Source organism: Quercus robur, chromosome 5 (assembly GCF_932294415.1).
Source record: "Quercus robur chromosome 5, dhQueRobu3.1, whole genome shotgun sequence".
In the NCBI taxonomy this organism is placed as follows: Eukaryota; Viridiplantae; Streptophyta; class Magnoliopsida; order Fagales; family Fagaceae; genus Quercus; species Quercus robur.
The window spans coordinates 71766634-71785882 of NC_065538.1; the positions used below are offsets into that span (position 1 = coordinate 71766634).

Consider the following 19249-nt stretch of genomic DNA (forward strand, 5'->3'; position numbering starts at 1 on the left):
GGGAGGGATGACACTTCCCATGCGCAGGATCACAAGGGAATACCTGTTCAACCATAGGTTGACGCCGTATCAGTGTGCCCCAAATATGTTCAAGATATTAGGCTGTGTAGATGTCTTAAACGAGCGGATGAATCTAGACCTCACTTGGCATGATGTGGCCTATTTGTACGAATGCCACCGCCTTGGGGATGATGGGTATTATCTTAAATCCCGGAACGAGGTCGTTAGGTTGATCTCTTGTCTTCCAGTTTCCAATAAGACCGTGAAGGATGACTTCCTCATTGCTTCTGGGGAGTGGTTCGAAGGTATTCACTGTCCAACTCGGGCGGGAAAACCAGGTGCGGTGCTTTTAGGATTGGTCCTTTTTGGGGAAAGAATTTAGTGTTGAGGGATTATTATTATATATATATTTTTTTGCTTTCTTTGTAATTGGAAAATTTCATGACCTGACCTCACTTTTCTTGGTTGTTCGCAGAAAAAATTCACGTCGCTCCTCGGATAGACCTTACGAATGTGCCAGCGCTGAATTATCTTCTCAGGTCGGAGATTTACGTTACCGAGGACAGACAGTTGCGTGCGGCCCATTTGGTTTTGGGCTATCAACCTCTGAGCAGGGCTTTCCAAGCAATTGGTCACGCTATAAGGGCGGGCAGTCCGAGGTTGGCTAGGATTGACGTGTCCCGAGACGGGTTCCTAGCTCCACACGATTTGCCACCAGTAGTGCTGCCTGGGGTCAGGAATCCTTACTTAGCGGAGCAGCTTCCCCCGGTAAATGAGCCTGGCGCGGCTGCTCTGATTGAAGAAGAAACTGAATCTTCCCATCTTTCTCTTGAGGCAGAAATAGACGAGTTTTACTTCGAGGAGGAAATTCAGCAAAATCCTTTAGGGGAGCCTTCCAATCCTGAAGCCGAGCAGGACCGACATTCTGCAGTTGGTGTTCCCCCAATTGTTATCTGCTCGGACGATACCTCAGACGAAGAGGCCGAGCCCATGGCAGGAAAAGGGAAGTCCTTGAAGGAGTTGATGTCCTCCAGGGGGAAAGGTCAGTCACCAAAGGGTCAATCTTCGAAGGGGCCAACTCCATCTCAGGCCAAGACCCTTCCCCTGGTGGTCCCCCAGGGCGTCTCGGACCCTGGTCTTAAGGTTATCCCGGACCTGAAGAAGAAGAGGTCGGTGGACACGCCTGAGGAGGGCGAGGTGGCTGTCCAGCCGGCCAAGCAGCAGAAAACCACACGGGCGCCGAGGAGCAGAAGGGGCACCTCCTCGGATAGTAGGGATGAGGGGAACCTTGCTGAAGTACGCATCGCCCCTCGTCAATGGGACCCAAAGTTGGAGCTGGATGGGCTCGCCATTCCTTACACTGCTTCGGTCCGAGAGTATAATCGAGGCCGGGCAGGGTACGTGGCGGAGGCCTTGGAGCAGCCCCTACTTCTTCCTCGGGACATGGAGGCCTATAGGCGGTGCACCCAGTCCGAGCTCTTTCTATCCCTCAAAAGGGATCTTGCGCTGGTAAGCAATCCTTTTACTGTTCTGCCCATTTACTTGCTCCTGTTAGATTATATATTTTTCTTTTAAGGACGCTTTTGTCTTGTCTGCAGATTACTCAGCAGGTCTTTGTCGCTGAGGAGTTTTGCCGTAATAGCCGCAACCTGGCTGAGGCTGAGACCCAGGCTCGGACAGAGGTGGAGAAAGCCTTGGGGTCCCTCAGGCATGATCATACTAAACTCACGACTGAGTACAAGGATTCGGAGAACCGACGTAAAAGTGCAGAGGCTGGCTTGAAGAGTGCCGAGGATCAGGCGGAGGACCAGCGCAAACAACTGTACACGGCTCAGCTTAACCTTAACACCGAGAGGCAGGCAGTGCAGGATCTCAGGACTGCCCTGCAAAAGGCGGAGGATGAGCTGAGGCTGGCAAGGGAGGAGGCCCAGCTGATCCGAGAGGCCACAGAGGCTGAGAAGAATGCTGCTCGTCAGCTTGGGGCCGAAGAGACTGAGGCCAGGCTGTCCGAGGAGATCCCTGAGGTGTGCAGGGAGTACTGCGACATTTCATGGGCTCATGCTCTCGACGCTGCAGGAGTTCCTGCGGATTCGGCCCTAAGGCTGCCCGAGAGCGTCTTCTATCCTCCGGAGATCCGAGCTAGGCCTGATGAAGCCCAAGTCGTTTCAGAGAAAGACCTGGCGGTGCCTGATGCCGTCCTTGTGTCTGATGTGGCCAAGGTTCCTGCCACAGACTCTACCATTGAGGTTCCTCCTCCTCAGCCCGAGCAGAAAGAAGACTCTCCCGCCAAGGATTAGCCTCCCTTTTTTTTTTTATGAGTTGTCTTTGTTTTTTCATTCTTTTGTAAGGACCTCTCCTTTTAATGTACTCGGACTATTAATATAAAATGTTCGTTTTGCTTACTAAGAATGTACGTCAATAACGTTAAACATTTGCAACGAGGTAGATACAGGCAAACGGTTAAAAATGAAAATGGGTTTTTGGGTTGCTCATTTGAGGGTCGAGATGATGCTAGACTGTGCGCATGTATTAAAAGTGATTTACTCTAAATAATGATCTCCCAATCTATCACAAGTAATAATCTCCCCAAAAGTCTATGGTCCGAGGAGCCATGCAGGACTTAGGTTCTGCTTAAAACTATGACTTGTCATGAGTAATAATTTCCCCTAGAGTCTGTGGTCCGAGGAGCCATGCAGGACTTAGGTTCTGTTTAAAACTATGAGCTGTCATGAGTAATAACTTCCCCAAAAGTCTGTGGTCCGAGGAGCCATGTAGGACTTTGGTTTTGTTTAGAACTTATGAATAGTTGGCTTAAGTAACAATTTCCCCCAAGTCTGTGGTCCGAGGAGCCATGCAGGACTTGGGTTCTATTTAAAACTTGTAAATAATCGGCTTAAGTATTAATTTCCCCCAAGTCTGTGGTCCGAGGAGCCATGCAGGACTTGGGTTCTGTTTAAAACTTGTAAATAATCGGCTTAAGTATTAATTTCCCCCAAGTCTGTGGTCCGAGGAGCCATGCAGGACTTGGGTTCTGTTTAAAACTTATAAATAATCGTAATGTAGACTGGCAAGCGGCAAATAGTCATGAAAGAGAAAGTATGCTAAGCCATTTTTATTAATAATAATACCTCCTGAGGTTATTTACATTCCATGGTCGTGGTACAGCTTTTTCATCCAAATCCTCTAGGTAGTAGGCGCCTATTCCGGCCACGGATGTGACACGGTATGGTCCCTCCCAATTGGGCCCCAACTTGCCCCAAGAGGGGTTCTTTGCGCTGCCAAGAATCTTCCTCATCACGAGATCACCTGGACCCAGAGGCCGCAGTTTGACGTTAGCATCATACCCTTGTCTTAGCTTCTGGTGATAATAGGCCATGTGAATCGTGGCCTTTTCCCTTCTTTCCTCGGCTAGGTCCAGACTGCTTCCTAACAACTCATCGTTATCACCTGGGGTAAACGAACTAGACCTTAACATGGGGAAGTTGTTCTCGATTGGAAGCACTGCCTCTGCCCCGTAAGTCATTGAGAAAGGAGTTTCACCGGTGGAACGCCGCGGCGTTGTCCGATATGTCCATAAGACGTGCGGTAGTTCTTCTACCCATCTCCCCTTTGACTCATCCAGTCTTTTCTTCAACCCGTTCACTATGACCTTGTTCACGGCCTCGACTTGCCCATTTCCCTGGGGGTATGCGGGAGTGGAATATCGATTAATGATCCCAAACTCACGGCAATACTCCCTAAAATTCTTGCTGTCAAACTGAAGACCATTGTCGAAAATGAGTGTTCTCGGAGTTTCGAAGCGGGTGATAATGTTCTTCCAGATGAATTTCTGGGCGTCCACATCCCTGATGTTGGCCAAAGGCTCAGCCTCCACCCATTTAGTGAAATAATCGGTTCCGACTATAATGTATCGCTTGTTCCCCGCAGCCTTTGGGAAAGGTCCGACAATATCAAGACCCCATTGCGCGAACGGCCATGGACTGGAGAGTGGGTTGAGAACCCCTCCGGGTTGGTGGATATTTGGGGCGAATCTTTGGCACTGATCGCATTTCTTAGCGTATTCCTGGGCTTGTCTCTGCATGTTCGGCCACCAGTATCCTTGGGTGAGTGCCCTGTGCGCCAGCGATCTTCCTCCGGTGTGACTTCCACATACTCCCTCATGCAACTCTTCAAGAAAAGACTCGGACTCCTCTGGATGTACACAGAGCAGGTACGGTCCAGAGTATGAGCGCCGATAAAGCTTGTGGTCCTCTGATAGCCAAAAACGAGGAGCCTTTCCACGTATCTTCTCGGCTTCTAGTCTTTCCTCCGGTAGGATCTCATTTTGGAGGAAATTCCTTAGGGGGTCCATCCAACTGGGGCTCTGTCTTATCTGATGGACTTGGGTTGGATTTCCACTGATGGGACTGGCCTTAACTAGATCTTCGACCAGGATTACTCGTGGTAAATTATGTGCCGAGGACGTGGCAAGAGCGGCGAGGGAGTCTGCATGAGTGTTTACGCTCCTGGAGATGTGCGTTAGACTGAAGGATTCAAAGCTCTCCTGTAGCCGTTTGACTTGTCCCAGATACTCTTGCATCCTAGTATCTCGAGCTTCCAGTTCTCCCGTCACTTGTCCGACCACTAATCTGGAGTCCGAGAAGGCTTCTATTATTCGTCCACCCAATCTTTGAACCATTGCCATTCCTTGAAGTAAGGCTTCGTATTCGGCTTCATTGTTCGTAGCCGAGAATCCGAGTCGTAATGATTTTTCAAGGATAGCGCCGTCTGGCGATATTAAAACTATCCCAACTCCTGATCCTCTCTGGTTGGCCGCACCATCCACGTAGACCTTCCAATGCATGGCTTCCCCGGCCGAAATCGCGCCGACCAGTTCTCCGCACAGATTTTTCTTCTCAGTCACCGCTTCTATAGAGGGCTCAGTAAATTCTGCTACCAAGTCCGCGAGGACCTGTCCTTTGATGGAGGGTCTGGGCATATATTTAATATCAAAAGCCCCCAGAAGAGCACTCCACATGGCGATCCTTCCCGTGTAGTCAGCACTTCGAAGCACGGCTCGAAGTGGAAGCTGAGTCAGGACGATGACCGTGTGCGCCTGAAAGTAATGAGGAAGCTTCCGGGTTGCATGCACTATCGCCAAAATTGCCTTCTCTAAGGGTAGGTATCGCACCTCGGCTTCATGTAGTGACCTGCTCACATAGTACACCGGCCGCTGTATCCCATTGTCATCCCGTATTAGTACCAGGCTTACGGCGTGGGGAGCTACGGCGATGTAGGCAAACAGCACCTCGTCTGCCTCAGGACTGGACATGATGGGTGGTCGGGATAGGTAGTCTTTAAGCTGCTGGAAAGCCTGAACGCAATCCTCCGACCATTTGAACTCCTTCCACTTGTTTAGCAGGAGGTAAAAAGGCCGACATCGATCCGCCGATCGTGATATGAACCGGCTTAACGCCGCAATCATGCCAGTGAGCTTCTGCACTTCCTTCGGGTTCCGAGGAGTCTGTAGGCTGTTAATGGCTTTGATTTGGTAAGGACTTACTTCTATTCCCCTGTGGGTGACCATGTACCCTAGGAATTTCCCAGACCCGACTCCGAACGAGCATTTGGAGGCATTTAGCCGCAAGCGGTGCTCCCTCAAGATAGCGAAGATGGTTCCAAGGTCTTTCACGTGTTCGGACACCCTTTTGCTCTTCACGACCATATCGTCTATATACACCTCAATGATTTTGCCTAGTTGTGGCTCGAACATCCGAGTCATCATCCTTTGGTATGTCGAACCCGCATTCTTTAGCCCGAAAGGCATCACCTTATAATGATAATTTCCGATGGGCGTCATGAAAGCCGTTTTCTCTTGGTCCTCTAGCGCAAGGGGTATCTGATGATAGCCTTGGAAGGCGTCCAGGAAACTCATTCGAGGGTGCCCCACGGTTGCGTCCACCAATCGGTCAATTTTTGGTAGGGGGAATGGGTCCTTGGGGCACGCCTTGTTCAGGTCCGTGAAGTCTACGCAGACCCTCCACTTCCCCGTCTTCTTCCTTACCACCACTGTGTTTGCCAACCATTCGGGATAAAAGACCTCTTTGATAGCCCCTGCCCTTTTTAATTTTGCCACCTCGTCTCTCACGGCACTAGCGTGCTCTTTTGAAGGGCGTCGGGGTGGCTGCTTCCTCGGAGTAGCAGAGGGGTTGACGTTCAAGTGGTGACAAATAAGGCTGGGATCGACTCCCGGGGCATCGTAGGCGTCCCAAGCGAATACATCGATGTTTTCTCTGAGAAATCTGACCAGTTCCTCCTTTTCTTGAGAGGGTAATTCGGAGCCGACCTGGAAGAACTTCTCCGGGTCATCGCTGACAGCAATCTTATCTAGGCCTTCACACCTCATCTCCTCGGCCAGCCCCTCGTTATGCTTCACCGAGGAGGCTGGTTGCTATAAGCTTTTTGAGTCCGAGGTCTCGACCAAGGGCCGATGTAAAACGGCGGCCACCACACACTTCCTGGCCACGGCCTGATCTCCTCGGATCTCTTCTACTCGTCCTTGGGATGGGTATTTCACTTTCTGGTGCAGTGTGGAGGTCACGGCCTCTAGGCTGTGGATCCATGGCCTTGCAACTATCGCAGTGTAGGGTGAATAAGCGTCGACCACGATAAAATTCACCTCCACCACTTCCATCCCGGTCTGTACGGGCAGTCGGATTAGCCCCTTTGGCGTGACAAGCTTCCCCTCAAAGCTGAGGAGGGGGGAATTATAAGCTGTTAAATCTTCTGGTGTCAAGTTTAGCCCCTTGTATAGGTCGGGGTACATTATCTCCACCGCACTTCCCGAATCTACTAACACCCTTTTAACATCAAAACCCCCAATCCGCAAGGTAACCACCAAGGCATCATCGTGAGGTTGAATTGTTCCTTCTTTATCCTCATCCGAGAATCCCAGTATCAAAGAGCTTCCCTTTTTTAACCTCTTGGGTTCTCTTTGCCTGCCCATGTAGGGGAAATGATCCACGGCTAGTACCCTTGGGATGGGCGGCCCAGTTCTTCCTGGTGCAGCGAGGATGACATGTATCGTCCCGGTGGGGGGTCTTAAAGACACGTCCCTTCGAGGCTCTTGTGCTGCTTGGCCGGGATGGCCGCTTGATGGGTGCAGCAGGTGACGTAGCCTTCCTTCTCGGACCAATTGATCTAGGTGATTCCACAGACTCCTGCAGTCCTCAGTAGTATGCCCGTGGTCCTGATGATATTGGCAGTACAGGTTCTGATTACGATTGGCAGGGTTTCCAGCCATCTTTCCCGGCCATCTGAAATAGGGTTCATCCCTTATTTTCTCCAATACTTGTTGTACTGGCTCTCTGAATACGGTATTCACTGTTTGCGGGGTGCTCTGCCCAGCCTGTCGCGGAAAATCTCTCCTCGGCTGACCAGGATTGTGACGTTCCATTCTGAAATCATTTGTCTTAAAGGGGACGACCTTCTCCTTGCCCTTCCCTTGCAGCTGATCCTCCTCCACTCTTTTGTACTTGTCGATCCTATCCATCAGCTGTTGGACGTCAGTAGCTGGTTTCCCGGTGAGGGATTTCCTTAAGCCATGCGCGGTGGGGAGGCCACTTGTGAACGTGCTGATGGCAATGTTATCATGGTTGTCATCTAAATCGTTATACACCTCCCAATACCTATCCGAATACGCTTTCAGGGTTTCTCCTTCATGCATGGACAAGGACAGCAGCGAACTGAGAGGTCGAGGGACTCTAGTGTTTGTAATGAAACGGGAGCAAAAAGCTTGGGTGAGCTGCTTGTAGGAGCCCACGGAGTTTGTCTTCAGGTTGTTGAACCATCTCATCGCCATCTATCCCAAGCTTGAAGGGAAGATTTTGCACATCAGGGCCTCGTTTTGCGAGTAAATTGCCATCTTTTGATTAAACTGACTCACGTGCTCCACCGGGTTTGCTTTGTCGTGATAAATGGCGAACGCCGGTTGGTTGAAGCGTCTTGGCATCTTAGCCCCTTCGATTTTATTCGTGAAGGGTGATCTTGAAACCTGGTCCAGCGCCTTCTTCATGGCGTCGCTCCCCGAACCTTTGCTGGGTGGGCTCTCATACTTCCTTACCGGGCGTGGTTCCTTTACGTAAGAAAAGGTCTCGCTTGGGGGGTCCTTGACCTTCGTCTGTAGCTTACGTCCTCCGCCTTGGAAGACTCACCTGAGTCAGAGGGAGATCGTCTTCGTTGTACACGTCGTAACTTCCTTTTTAAGTCATCTATCTCCCGCTGCATGGCCTGGTGACTATTTCGCCTCTGAGACACATGACTTCCTGTCTGAGTGTGACTCTGGCTCGTCCGGGTGGTATGCGCACTCCCCTCACGATTCCCCCTGCCTCCTGGGTTGGTTGGATTATTCTGTCTCTGGGACTCGGCGGGTTGTGTTCGTTGGGAGTTGGCTTGGTGAGGATCCTCTTGGTGCGGATCTAGTTCTTCCATGCTCGACTGTTGCACTAGCTGATGCCCTAGCTCTTCCCACAGACGGCGCCAATTGTGGTTGCACGATTTTCCTGGCCCAACTTCTGTTGATCAGGCCTCGGCCCAAAGCACAACCCACAATAAATACTTGTAGAGAATGGGTTAAAGAGCTTGGCCTCAGTGAAACTAGCAAATTTGATGCATGTAGTGTACTGTTTACAGAGAGAAATAAGAACGTAAAGAAGGATTCTTCAAGTCTGATTTTATTTCTCTTGTTCCTCTTACAATTCTGTCGTCCCTTCTTTGAGGGACTTCATTACATTATATATTTCTCTCCTTTTCATCCCAGCCTTACACCTGTTAGTCATCCAAGCATCCACTCGAGCACCTGTCCCATCAGACGCCCTCATCAGACCCTTTGTGAGTTGCAGAGGCCAAGGCGGCACTGTTCAGGGGTCTTTTCCTCATTAATGCGGCCAAGAGGGTGGTTGGGGCGCAATTAATGTGGTGGTAGCCTTCCGTGAGATATTTTGAATTTAATGCGTTTTTTATGTTGGGGAAGGTGAGCTGAAATGGCTGAGCAGAGCTTCTCGTCTGGGCTTCGTGATTTCCGAGGAGGAGTTACTCCTCGGACAGGTTTCCTTGACGCTATTGGGGTTGAATAGAACTTCATATGAGGCTTTCCGTTGGACAGGACGCTCCTCGGACGGGCCTGAGCTTGGAATAGTCCATCATTTTTGGGCCGGGCCCCACAGTTTTAATTCAATAATAAAATATAATTAAAAAAATCATAAATTTAAAGTTACAAGGATTAAAAAACATATGTATGTCTTATAGAAAAAACCTATAAAAATATTTTTTTAATTATTTAAATATAAACAAAAAGGATGTGAGAGAAAATATTAATCCTCATTTACATCCCATTTATTACGTGGGACTTGGGACGAATAAAACCCATCCATCAAGGACAGGTGAGGCAGGTACCCGCAATTGCAGGGTTTAAATTACTATCCCTAATTTTTTTTTTTTTTTTTTTGGAAACAATTACTATCCCTAATTACAACTAGTCATCTCGGTTGGAAATAGTTTTGTGTGTAAAAAGGAAAAATAAAAATAGAAATTGTGATTCTAAACTTATGAAGGCCCAAGTACGTACCATTTACAACTCGTTGGGCCCTACAACTCCAAGCCCATGAAGATAGAACAAGTTCATGGCGTAATCGGACAACTCCGACCCGTGTCGCGTAGAGAGCAATCTAGCGCCTTCCAACTCGAAAACCTCTCGAACCGGAGCTTCTTCTCACTCTCTCTCTCACACACAGTCTCAGGTTCGTCAACGAATTTAAAACAATTAACTCATTAATCTTTTCATTCAATTGTTTTTTTTTTTTTTTTGGTTCTGTGTGGCATTTTTACACCTTTGAGAAACCTTAGAATAAACGCTTTAGCTTTCTCACTCACTCATTCGGAAACAATTTAGTTCCTTTTTAAACCTAGAAAAATTGTTATTTATTTATTCATTTTTGGATCAGTGTACTTAATATTGTGGATAACTTTGATGAAAGTTGAAAATTGAAAATTTTTTATCTGAATTTGTTATTATTAGAAAGAGTTTTTTTGATGATTATTTATTTATTTATTTGTATAATTAGTTAAACTGTAACAGAATGAGTTCAAAGAGGAAAACTGGTGATTTGGTGTCGGAGGAAGGGTTTGCTTCGGAAGCAAAGAGGCAGAGAGTGGTGGAGGAGCAGGAGGTGGAGTCATCTCCATCGCCGCCGCCTCTTCCAATTGCGAATCCTCTTTCGGGATTAGCGAATTATGACGATGACGATGAGGAGGAGGAAGAGGAGAGGCAGGGGGCTGAGCAAAATGGCGGTGGGAAGGGAGTGGAGAATGGCAATGGAGAAGAAGAGGAGGAGGAGGAGGAGGATCAAATTGAGCAAGGATATAGTCAAGGAAGGCGTAACCGTGAGGTTGAGCGCCGGAGGGACTGTCCTTATCTTGATACAGTTAATCGTCAGGTATACTATTTGTCTTTGATGCTTAAGATAAATTTGACAAAATGGGCATTTTTATTTACTACAATGTCAATGGTTTGAGTTACTTGTTAATGTTTTACAGGTTTTGGATTTTTGATTCTGAGAAAAACTTGTTTGTATATGCATTGTTAGCTTCAGGCATGTATCTATGTAAATGCTCATGTTGATAAGTTACATAATTTTTTTTTTTTTTTTTGGGTGGGGTTTTAAGTATTGTTTTGTGGTTGCTATTCTATGCTTTGCAGGTTTTGGATTTTGATTTTGAGAAGTTTTGTTCTGTCTCTTTGTCGAATTTGAATGTGTATGCCTGTCTGGTATGTGGGAAGTATTATCAAGGGAGAGGGAGAAAGTCTCATGCATATACTCACAGTCTGGAAGCAGGCCACCATGTTTATATCAATCTTCAGACTGAGCAGGTTTATTGCCTTCCTGACGGATATGAAATCGACGACCCCTCATTAGATGACATTCGACATGTTCTGAATCCCAGGTGTGCTTATATTTTTGCAAAGTGCTTTCACTATATTTTTCCTTCTCTATTTCATGCTGTCATACCCTCTCTTTGCATATCTGTGTGTGTGTGCGTGTATGTGTGCTTGTGTGTGCACAGCCACATGCATCCTATGGATGTGGATGTGATGGCTGTCGGTTGGATATGTTTGCTTTGATCCTTGTGGATTACAGTTTTCCTTTGAAAGAGAACCACCATGGTCAGCTTCATTAAGTTTCTCAGTACTATTTGTGATAGTAATATGCTATCTTTCATTCACATTGTATTTTATGTTTTATTTAAGAATTTAATTTATTGCATTATGTACTTTTAAGCACTTAATTGTTGATTATTTTTGGCTACTATACATGCAGGTTTGCGAGGGAACAAGTGGAACAACTTGACAAGAACAAGCAGTGGTCTAGAGCACTTGATGGTTCTGATTACCTTCCAGGAATGGTACTTATCCTTGGCCTTACCACATTTCTGTTTTATTGTTGGAGATTTTATATGATATTAAATGGGACCTTTTGAAGTGTTGTTAATCATGATTGGCAAATTTCAGGTGGGGCTTAACAACATTAAAGAGACAGATTTTGTGAATGTCACAATACAATCTTTGATGAGAGTTACTCCTTTAAGGAATTTTTTCCTTATCCCTGAAAATTATAAACACAGCAAATCTCCACTTGTTCATCGATTTGGAGAACTCACAAGAAAGATCTGGCATACAAGGAACTTTAAAGGACAGGTATGTTCCCAGTCATTGTCACATTGAGTTAATGGTTCTTGAACATGAAATTCATATTTATCAAAATTCTTAATGTTTACAGGTAAGCCCACATGAGTTTCTACAGGCAATTATGAAAGCCAGTAAAAAAAGGTTCCGGATTGGTGCGCAGTCTGATCCAGTTGAATTCATATCATGGCTTCTTAACACACTGCATGCTGATCTTAAAACAAAGAAGAATAGAAGCATTATCTATGATTGCTTTCAGGTTGACTCTATAATTGTTCTTGTTGACTTTGTTGCTAGTAGTTGGATAGCCAGTTGCACTTATCTAAAGACATCTGTACACTTTATAGGGTGAATTGGAGGTTGTGAAAGAGATTCATAACAAAGCTTTCTTGGAGAAGAAAGAAAACAGTGATGACCAGCATGCTGCTTCAAAACTCACAGATGGTGGAATTGAACATGATGCTGTTGTGACAGAAACTTCCAGAATGCCATTCTTAATGCTTGGACTGGATTTGCCACCACCTCCTCTCTTCAAAGACGTGATGGAGAAAAATATAATACCCCAGGTATTTTAATTTCTCAGTGAGTTTGGTTGCATAATAAATGAGATCTATTTTCTATTGTCCTTAGGAGATTTTCCTGTAGGGTTGATTCTAATTGAATAAGGGTGTGTTTGTTTGGAGGTGAAATAGGGTGGATGGAAAACTTTGGAGAGAAAATGGGAAGAAAACTTTTGAGTGTGTTTGGTTGAGAGGGGCCCGGGTGTTTTCTTCTCGAATCCACCAAAAAGTTCTCTCTCCAAAATGGAGAGAAAGCTAAAGGAAGAAAATGGGGCTGCTTAATGGACAAAAATGCCCATGTCCAGTTCCTTTCTTCTTCTTCTTTTTTTTTTTTTTTTTGGTGCTGGGCACATTGCCTCTTTCTTTTCTTTTCTTTTCTTTCCTAGATGTTGCTTTTTTTTTTTTTTCTTTTCTTTTTTTTTTTTCATTTTTCGATTTCCTAGGCTGAGGGTGGGCACGATGCCTCTTCTTTTTTTTCCTTTTCTTTCCTGGACGTTGCCCTTTTTTTTCTTTTTTCCCTTTTGGGGTTGTGGGTGTGATAGTTGTTTTGTTTTTTTAACTAGACATGATTTTTTTTTTTTTAATAAATTGGATGATTGCTTGTTTTTTTTTTTTTTTTTGGTTGTTTGTCACTTTTTTGTTTTAATTGGCCATCATTTTTTAACAAGGGTGTATGAGTAAATTTATACAAACTCACTTTTTCCATCATTTCACTTTTCCACTCCCAACTAAACAAAAATGAGAGAAATTAAAATCTTTTCTATCCTCCCACCATTTTTTATCCTCCCACTTTTCCACATTTCTAACCAAACTGACCCTAAGGGTTTACATTTTAATATGGAGTTCAAGTGATGGCCTAATGGTAATGGAATTCTTTATAATGTCCTGTGTTTGTGATTCGAACCACACCTCCCCCTCTCCCTTTAAAAAAAAAAAAAGAGTTTCTAATAAAATAAAAATTTTACATTTTAATATTGGTAGAGACTCGAGAGGGATAGAGAGGCTATTTAAAATTGTAGAATTGGCAAAACCCTAACACGTAGTACAATCAGTTAGGGACCACACCTCATGAAGTGGAGGTTACTATTCAAATTTCCTCTTCTCCTTCCCCTTGGGGCTAAAACTGACTTTTGGAAAAAAAAAAATGTGGAATTGACAAATGCTTTTAAGGCCTTCATAATTCCTTGAAAAGTGTAATGCTTAGGAAAGGGGCGTGGGCGAACTTGTCTATGTGTGGTTGTGATGGAGTTAAGGTTTAGGAGGATTTGTGGATTTTGAGTTTAGAACCTTTTTAGAAGAAATATTAGGGTTCAAGAGAGAAAGGATTTGATTTATGGTTAAAAAGAGAAGAAAGAAAAAGCCATGAATTATTTTCTAGCATGTGAACAATGTGTGAGAAAATAGTACCATGAACCATACCATAAATAGTTCCGTGAGAAAGAAAAGAAGAAAGAAAGATGAGAAAGGGAGGAAAAAGAATACTACGGCCAATGTGCCTCAATACTCAAAACACTTGACATTTTATTGATCAACTCTAACTTTTTTTTGATAGGTTGATCAACTCTAACTTATTTGAGTACAATTGCATAGACCCTACTCTTAACCTCTCTTAGTAGAACTAGGGCAGGGCTTCTACTTTGACTAGTGAACCAAATCCTAATTGAATTGAACCAAAGCCCACACATAACAACCCATTAACTATATAAGACTTACTTATTAATAAAAGAAGACCCATTGCAATTGTAAACACATTGCTTTTTTGCTATCAATAAAACTTTTATTACCTTTTAAAAAAAAAAAAAATTAATAAAAGAAGACCCATGGCCCATAACTATTGTTCATACCCAACAATTGTGGAATTGCTAAATTACCCTTGACTCTAGAATGACAAATAAAACATAAAAACCTAATTAACTACCATGGGAACTTATTGTTTAGCTTTGCCTTAACCTTAGATTTCCAAAGAGGATATTGTTTCTCTAGCCGTGCTATGGTTACGCCGTGTGTGTGTGTGTGTGTGTGTGTGTGTGTGTGTGTGTGTGTGTGTGTGTGTGTGTGTGTGTGAGAGAGAGAGAGAGAGAGAGAGAGAGAGAGTTAAATTTGGTTGTTCTTTCTTGGGATTTACAGCTGCAGTATTCAATGCCATTTTTTTACTGTGTAAAAGTTAGAGAAAGCCAATGGTAATACTCTAAAGTGACTCTGAGTTAGAGAAAGCCAATGGTAATACTCTAAAGTGACTCTGAGTTGGAATTTTTCCTTTTTCTTTTTAAATAATAGAATTGGCAAGTTCTATTAAGTTCATTTAAGAAGTTATTTTTGGTTCTGTTTAGCGCTAAGAATTGGCAAGTTATTTATTTATTTTCCCCTTTCTCTTGATTAACATTTGCAACATTCTATGCCACTTTGGTACTTTGTTAAAGTTGCGTGAAATTGGCCAATTCTCTTATGGCCTTGTTTAGTTTAAAAGGAAAAAATTATGCTAAACAATTGCTTCATTTCTCTTAAGAGTGATTATAAAAATTTCAAGCATTTTCCATTTATTTCTGTCTTATATTTTGAGAAAGTCTTATATTTTGAGAACCAATTGGAGAGTATTTTTTTAGAATAAAATAAGAGGACATTTTGGTGATATTTGGAAGTGGCTTCCTGTTTGGGAATTTAGGCTGTATATCCATTCTCAATTTATATTTGCATTGCATGACATCAGTATCAACTGCAATACAAACTCATTGGTATATACGTCTAGCTAAATCAAATTGGCCTTCTTTATATTGCATGTTGGAAAAAGGTGCTCTGCGGAAGTCTTTGAAAGATAATAGTACTAGAGAAAATTTGTGGTTTTTTATATATTTTTCTCAGTAGTATTTCTTTCAGACTAAATTTTGCATATGCTTTTGTTATAGGTTCCACTCTTCAACATCCTGAAGAAGTTTGATGGTGAAACTATCACTGAGGTTGTCCGACCTTGTATAGCAAGGATGAGATACCGTGTTACCAGATTGCCACAGTATCTAATTCTCCACATGCGTCGATTTACAAAGAACAACTTTTTTGTGGAAAAAAATCCTACATTAGGTGAGATTTCATTCCTATATTTAGTAGTTGTATGATGTATCTACATATATAATATTATCCAAAACTGGGCCAACTCATGCCCATTGTGCTGAATGATGTAACTTTGTCTCAGTGAACTTTCCCGTGAAGAACCTAGAGTTGAAGGATTACATTCCCTTGCCAACACCTAAGGAGAATCAGAAATTGCGTTCAAAGTATGATTTGATTGCCAACATTGTTCATGATGGTAAACCTGGTGAAGGGTACTACAGGGTATTTGTACAGAGGAAGTCAGAAGAATTATGGTAATTCCATATTTCATCAATATGCACAAAACTGAAATTTTGAATTTCTTTTTTTCTTTTAATGTAACAGATATTGCAATTGACACTTTTGGCATTCAATATTTTCAGGTATGAGATGCAGGATTTGCATGTTTCAGAAACACTTCCTCAAATGGTTGCACTCTCGGAGACTTATATGCAGATTTATGAACAGCATCAGTAATATAGGAGTTCAAGTCCTCTTGTTAAATGTTGATTGGTTGTTTATCAAGTTTAGGTAATCATAGTGTAATATTTTTCAAACAGATTATGAAACATCATAGGAGAAAGGAGAGAAATTATTGAGCTTCTTACATGGTTGATTTGTCATATGGAGGAAGATTTCCTGATTGAAGGAAAAGTCGGCCCTATAGAAATTGAGGCCCTGTTTCATCTCCTAAGGTCAGCAAAAGCACCAATCCGTTTTGCTAGTTTTGACTGTAAAACCATGCTCACATTGTCTTGAAGAAATTCTGAAGGCGAAACTTTAGTGTTAGAATTTTTGACAGATCAGTGTTATTGGTCACTGTTGTTTAGTGATTATTTCTTCTAAATGTCTTTGATTGTTCAGCTACTACCTGGTGGTCCAAAACTACAAATAACATATTATGAAGCCGTAGTATACTGTGCATAGATCAGAATTTTAAGCTTTTCCCTAGTTGTTGTTATTGGCTTGCTATGATTATTATGTTGAAATGATATAATTGTCTCACATTTAACTCCAAGGTGTGTGGCGTATTGGTTAGGCGAACTCTAGGTCGAGCAGTAAAACTCTAACATCTTGGGTTCAAGCAGCCATACGTGCATTCACTCCCTTGAGGCTATTGGACTAGGGGAATTTAATTGCCTCTTGAATTACCCGAGGTGCACTTGCGGGAAACTCCTTGCCAAGGGCTTGTACACCCGCAAGATTACTGGATTAGTCAGGACAAAGTCCTAGACACCTAGTGCCAATCAAAAAAAAAAAAAAAAAAAAAAAAAAAAAAAAAGATATAATTGTCTCACATTATTGGAAATATGGTGAAAGATGGTTTAATTAGGGAAAGAAATTCATTCGTAGGAAATGAAATTTTCCCATAGAAAATTGTTTATTCATTTAGAAACTTGTGTGGTTTTGATTTCTCTGAATATTGGACTTCTCTGTGTTGTCCCCTTCGTTTGGTATTAGACTTTAAATAGCTAGTCCAAACAACTATAGTAGGTGGATCTTACATTTGCACTCATCCTTCATAGTTAGTAAAGTTGCTTATTTGGAACAAGAATGCACATTTTATTGACTATCCTACTAATTTCGATACTAAAAAAAAGATAGCGTATAACATTTGATATCGTGCAAACATTGTGAGATAAATTTCCTCTTACATATTATCTACGTCAAGAATATGAAGTTTCATGAATCATGAACCCACTAGCCTGAGGAAAAGAAGATTTAGAAAAAAGAAAACAAGGTTTATCTCTTTTATTACTAACTCTATTCTTTCTCTACTGTTTTTTTCCCGCAAAGAATAAAATGCATAAATTCATACAGGGCTAGAAACGTATACGAGTCCAAAAGTCTAACAACCCAGTGAGAAACGTGGTTCAACTTCTCAAACTGGTGCTTCTCACATTTCTGTGCATATTATTTCCTTACGACTCCAACTTATGGACATAATACCTCTCTTCCTTAGCTCTTTACCACCAATAGTGCAAAGATCAAGAATAAGCAGGAAAGATTAATAATAGAAGAAAAAAAATTATTGGAGGGTGTGAGATGAATAATTTTATCAACGTATGGCTTTCAGTCTTCATATCTCTATGCTACTGCTATTACATAGGCAAATTTGTCCCCAGAGGTATTCCAAGACTCTTTGGTGTGCTCCCAATTGTGTGCCTATTTCTTCTCCTTCCTCTTAACTTCTCCTCCATTCATCTAGGAGGCACCTTTGCTTTCTTCATTGCATGGCTAGCCAACTTCAAGCTTTTGCTCTTTGCTTTTGGTAAAGGGCCTTTGTCCTCCAACCCATCAATCTCTCTTGGGCACTTCATCGCCTTTGCTTGTTTACCCATCAAAATCCAACAAAACCCACCTCTAGACTCGTTGGATAAATCCCAAAACACCCAAAATAAGTCAAACCCATCTCCAAAATCATATTCAGTTGCCCCAAATAAAGAAAACCCACCCGAAAAAACACGTCCAAGTAGACCAATTAAGGAAAACCCAGTTCTCAAAAGGCCTAGGAAGGGCCACAAGTGGCCTCTAAATATCACAATAAAGAGCATACTTTTAGCCATGTTGATCCAACTATATGACTATAGTGACAAATTTCATCCATGGGCCATGTTGTGTCTATATTGTATCCACATATACTTATGGCTTGAAATCACACTAGCCTTGGTGGCAGCCCTAGCTCGAGCCATGTTGAGACTTGAGCTCGAGCCACAGTTCAATGCACCATACCTCTCTACCTCATTGCAAGACTTTTGGGGCAAGAGATGGAACATCATGGTCACAAGTATTTTACGACAAGCCGTATACGAACCTTTTCTCAACATTGCCACACATGTCGTTGGTCATAAGTGGGCCCCACTCCCAGCCATATTGGTTACCTTTGTTGTGTCGGCTCTCATGCACGAGCTCATGTTCTACTACTTGTCACACGTGAAACCCACGTGGGAGATCACATGGTTCTTCCTCTTCCATGGGGTGTGTTTAGTGGTTGAGATTTATTTGAAGAAAGTGGTTCTTTACCAGAAAGTCCGGTTGCCGAGGCTGATATCTGGGCCATTGGCCCTTGGATTCTTGCTGGTCACTGGCTTTTGGATGTTCTTTCCACCTCTACTCCGGTTTAAGGTTGACGTTAGGGTGTTGGAGGAGTACACAATTTTTAAGGACATTTTTCAAGCTTTAAAATTTTAAAAATATTTTCAACAATGGAGGACCATGTAATATGGCCTGTACATTTTTATTTATTTATTATTTTGATGAGAATCAAGAAAATTTTATTGTAAAAGCTATACAAACTACACTAAATTTCCAATTCAGGTCTGCTCAGCTATATGGCCTATATATGTATTACTTAGTATACCATATACCGAATCCACATGGATCTATGTAAAGCTCATCAGGCAGGGTACAAATGAATCACCAATTTGCTCAATTTGATGCAGCCTGCATAGATATCATTAGTTAACATTTAACAACACGAGCAAAGTGCTAGCCATATATCAATTATACCCAAAAAAAAAAAAAAAACAACAACAACAACAAATTAGTCAAGTTGTAATTGGAGTTGGTCATAATTATTTATATACCTAACATCAATCTAGCCATATAAATTGGAGTTAGTCATATCTCCACTATACCAAGAAAAAAAAATAGTCAAGTTGCAATTGGGGCTAGAGTGAGGGGTAATTAATTGGAGTTGGTCATGTCTCCATTATACTCCAAAAAAGTAGTCGCATTGCAATTGAAGTTGGTCATAATCATTTATTTATATACCCAAACATCAACCTAGTAAACACTTCATATGAGACACAACAAACACATTCATATAATCCAATCGAATCAAATCTACATGATTCTTAGATGTCATAAACAGTGCTTAATTATT

At 42.8% G+C, this 19249-nt stretch overlaps 2 protein-coding genes across 3 annotated transcripts; both read left to right on the top strand.

Annotated features, from left to right (window-relative positions):
• The first annotated feature begins 9610 nt into the window (after window positions 1-9610).
• On the top strand, window positions 9611-16308 carry LOC126726958 (uncharacterized). Of its 2 annotated transcripts, none has more exons than XM_050432385.1 (10): window positions 9611-9776; window positions 10115-10472; window positions 10736-10980; window positions 11355-11439; window positions 11546-11731; window positions 11814-11978; window positions 12067-12285; window positions 15183-15354; window positions 15467-15638; window positions 15747-16308. In XM_050432385.1, exons 2-10 carry the CDS (start codon window positions 10116-10118, stop codon window positions 15838-15840), a joined length of 1695 nt encoding a protein of 564 aa, XP_050288342.1. In that variant the 5' UTR covers window positions 9611-9776; window position 10115; the 3' UTR covers window positions 15841-16308. The 2 variants fall into 2 exon arrangements, with proteins under 2 accessions (XP_050288342.1, XP_050288343.1); XM_050432386.1 differs by having other exon boundaries at window positions 9618-9776; window positions 10101-10472.
• A 365-nt stretch (window positions 16309-16673) lies between these two features.
• Window positions 16674-18555, top strand: LOC126728665 (acyl-CoA--sterol O-acyltransferase 1-like). Its single transcript, XM_050434458.1, has 2 exons — window positions 16674-16686; window positions 17366-18555. Exons 1-2 carry the CDS (start codon window positions 16674-16676, stop codon window positions 18553-18555), a joined length of 1203 nt encoding a protein of 400 aa, XP_050290415.1.
• The last annotated feature ends 694 nt before the right edge of the window (window positions 18556-19249 follow it).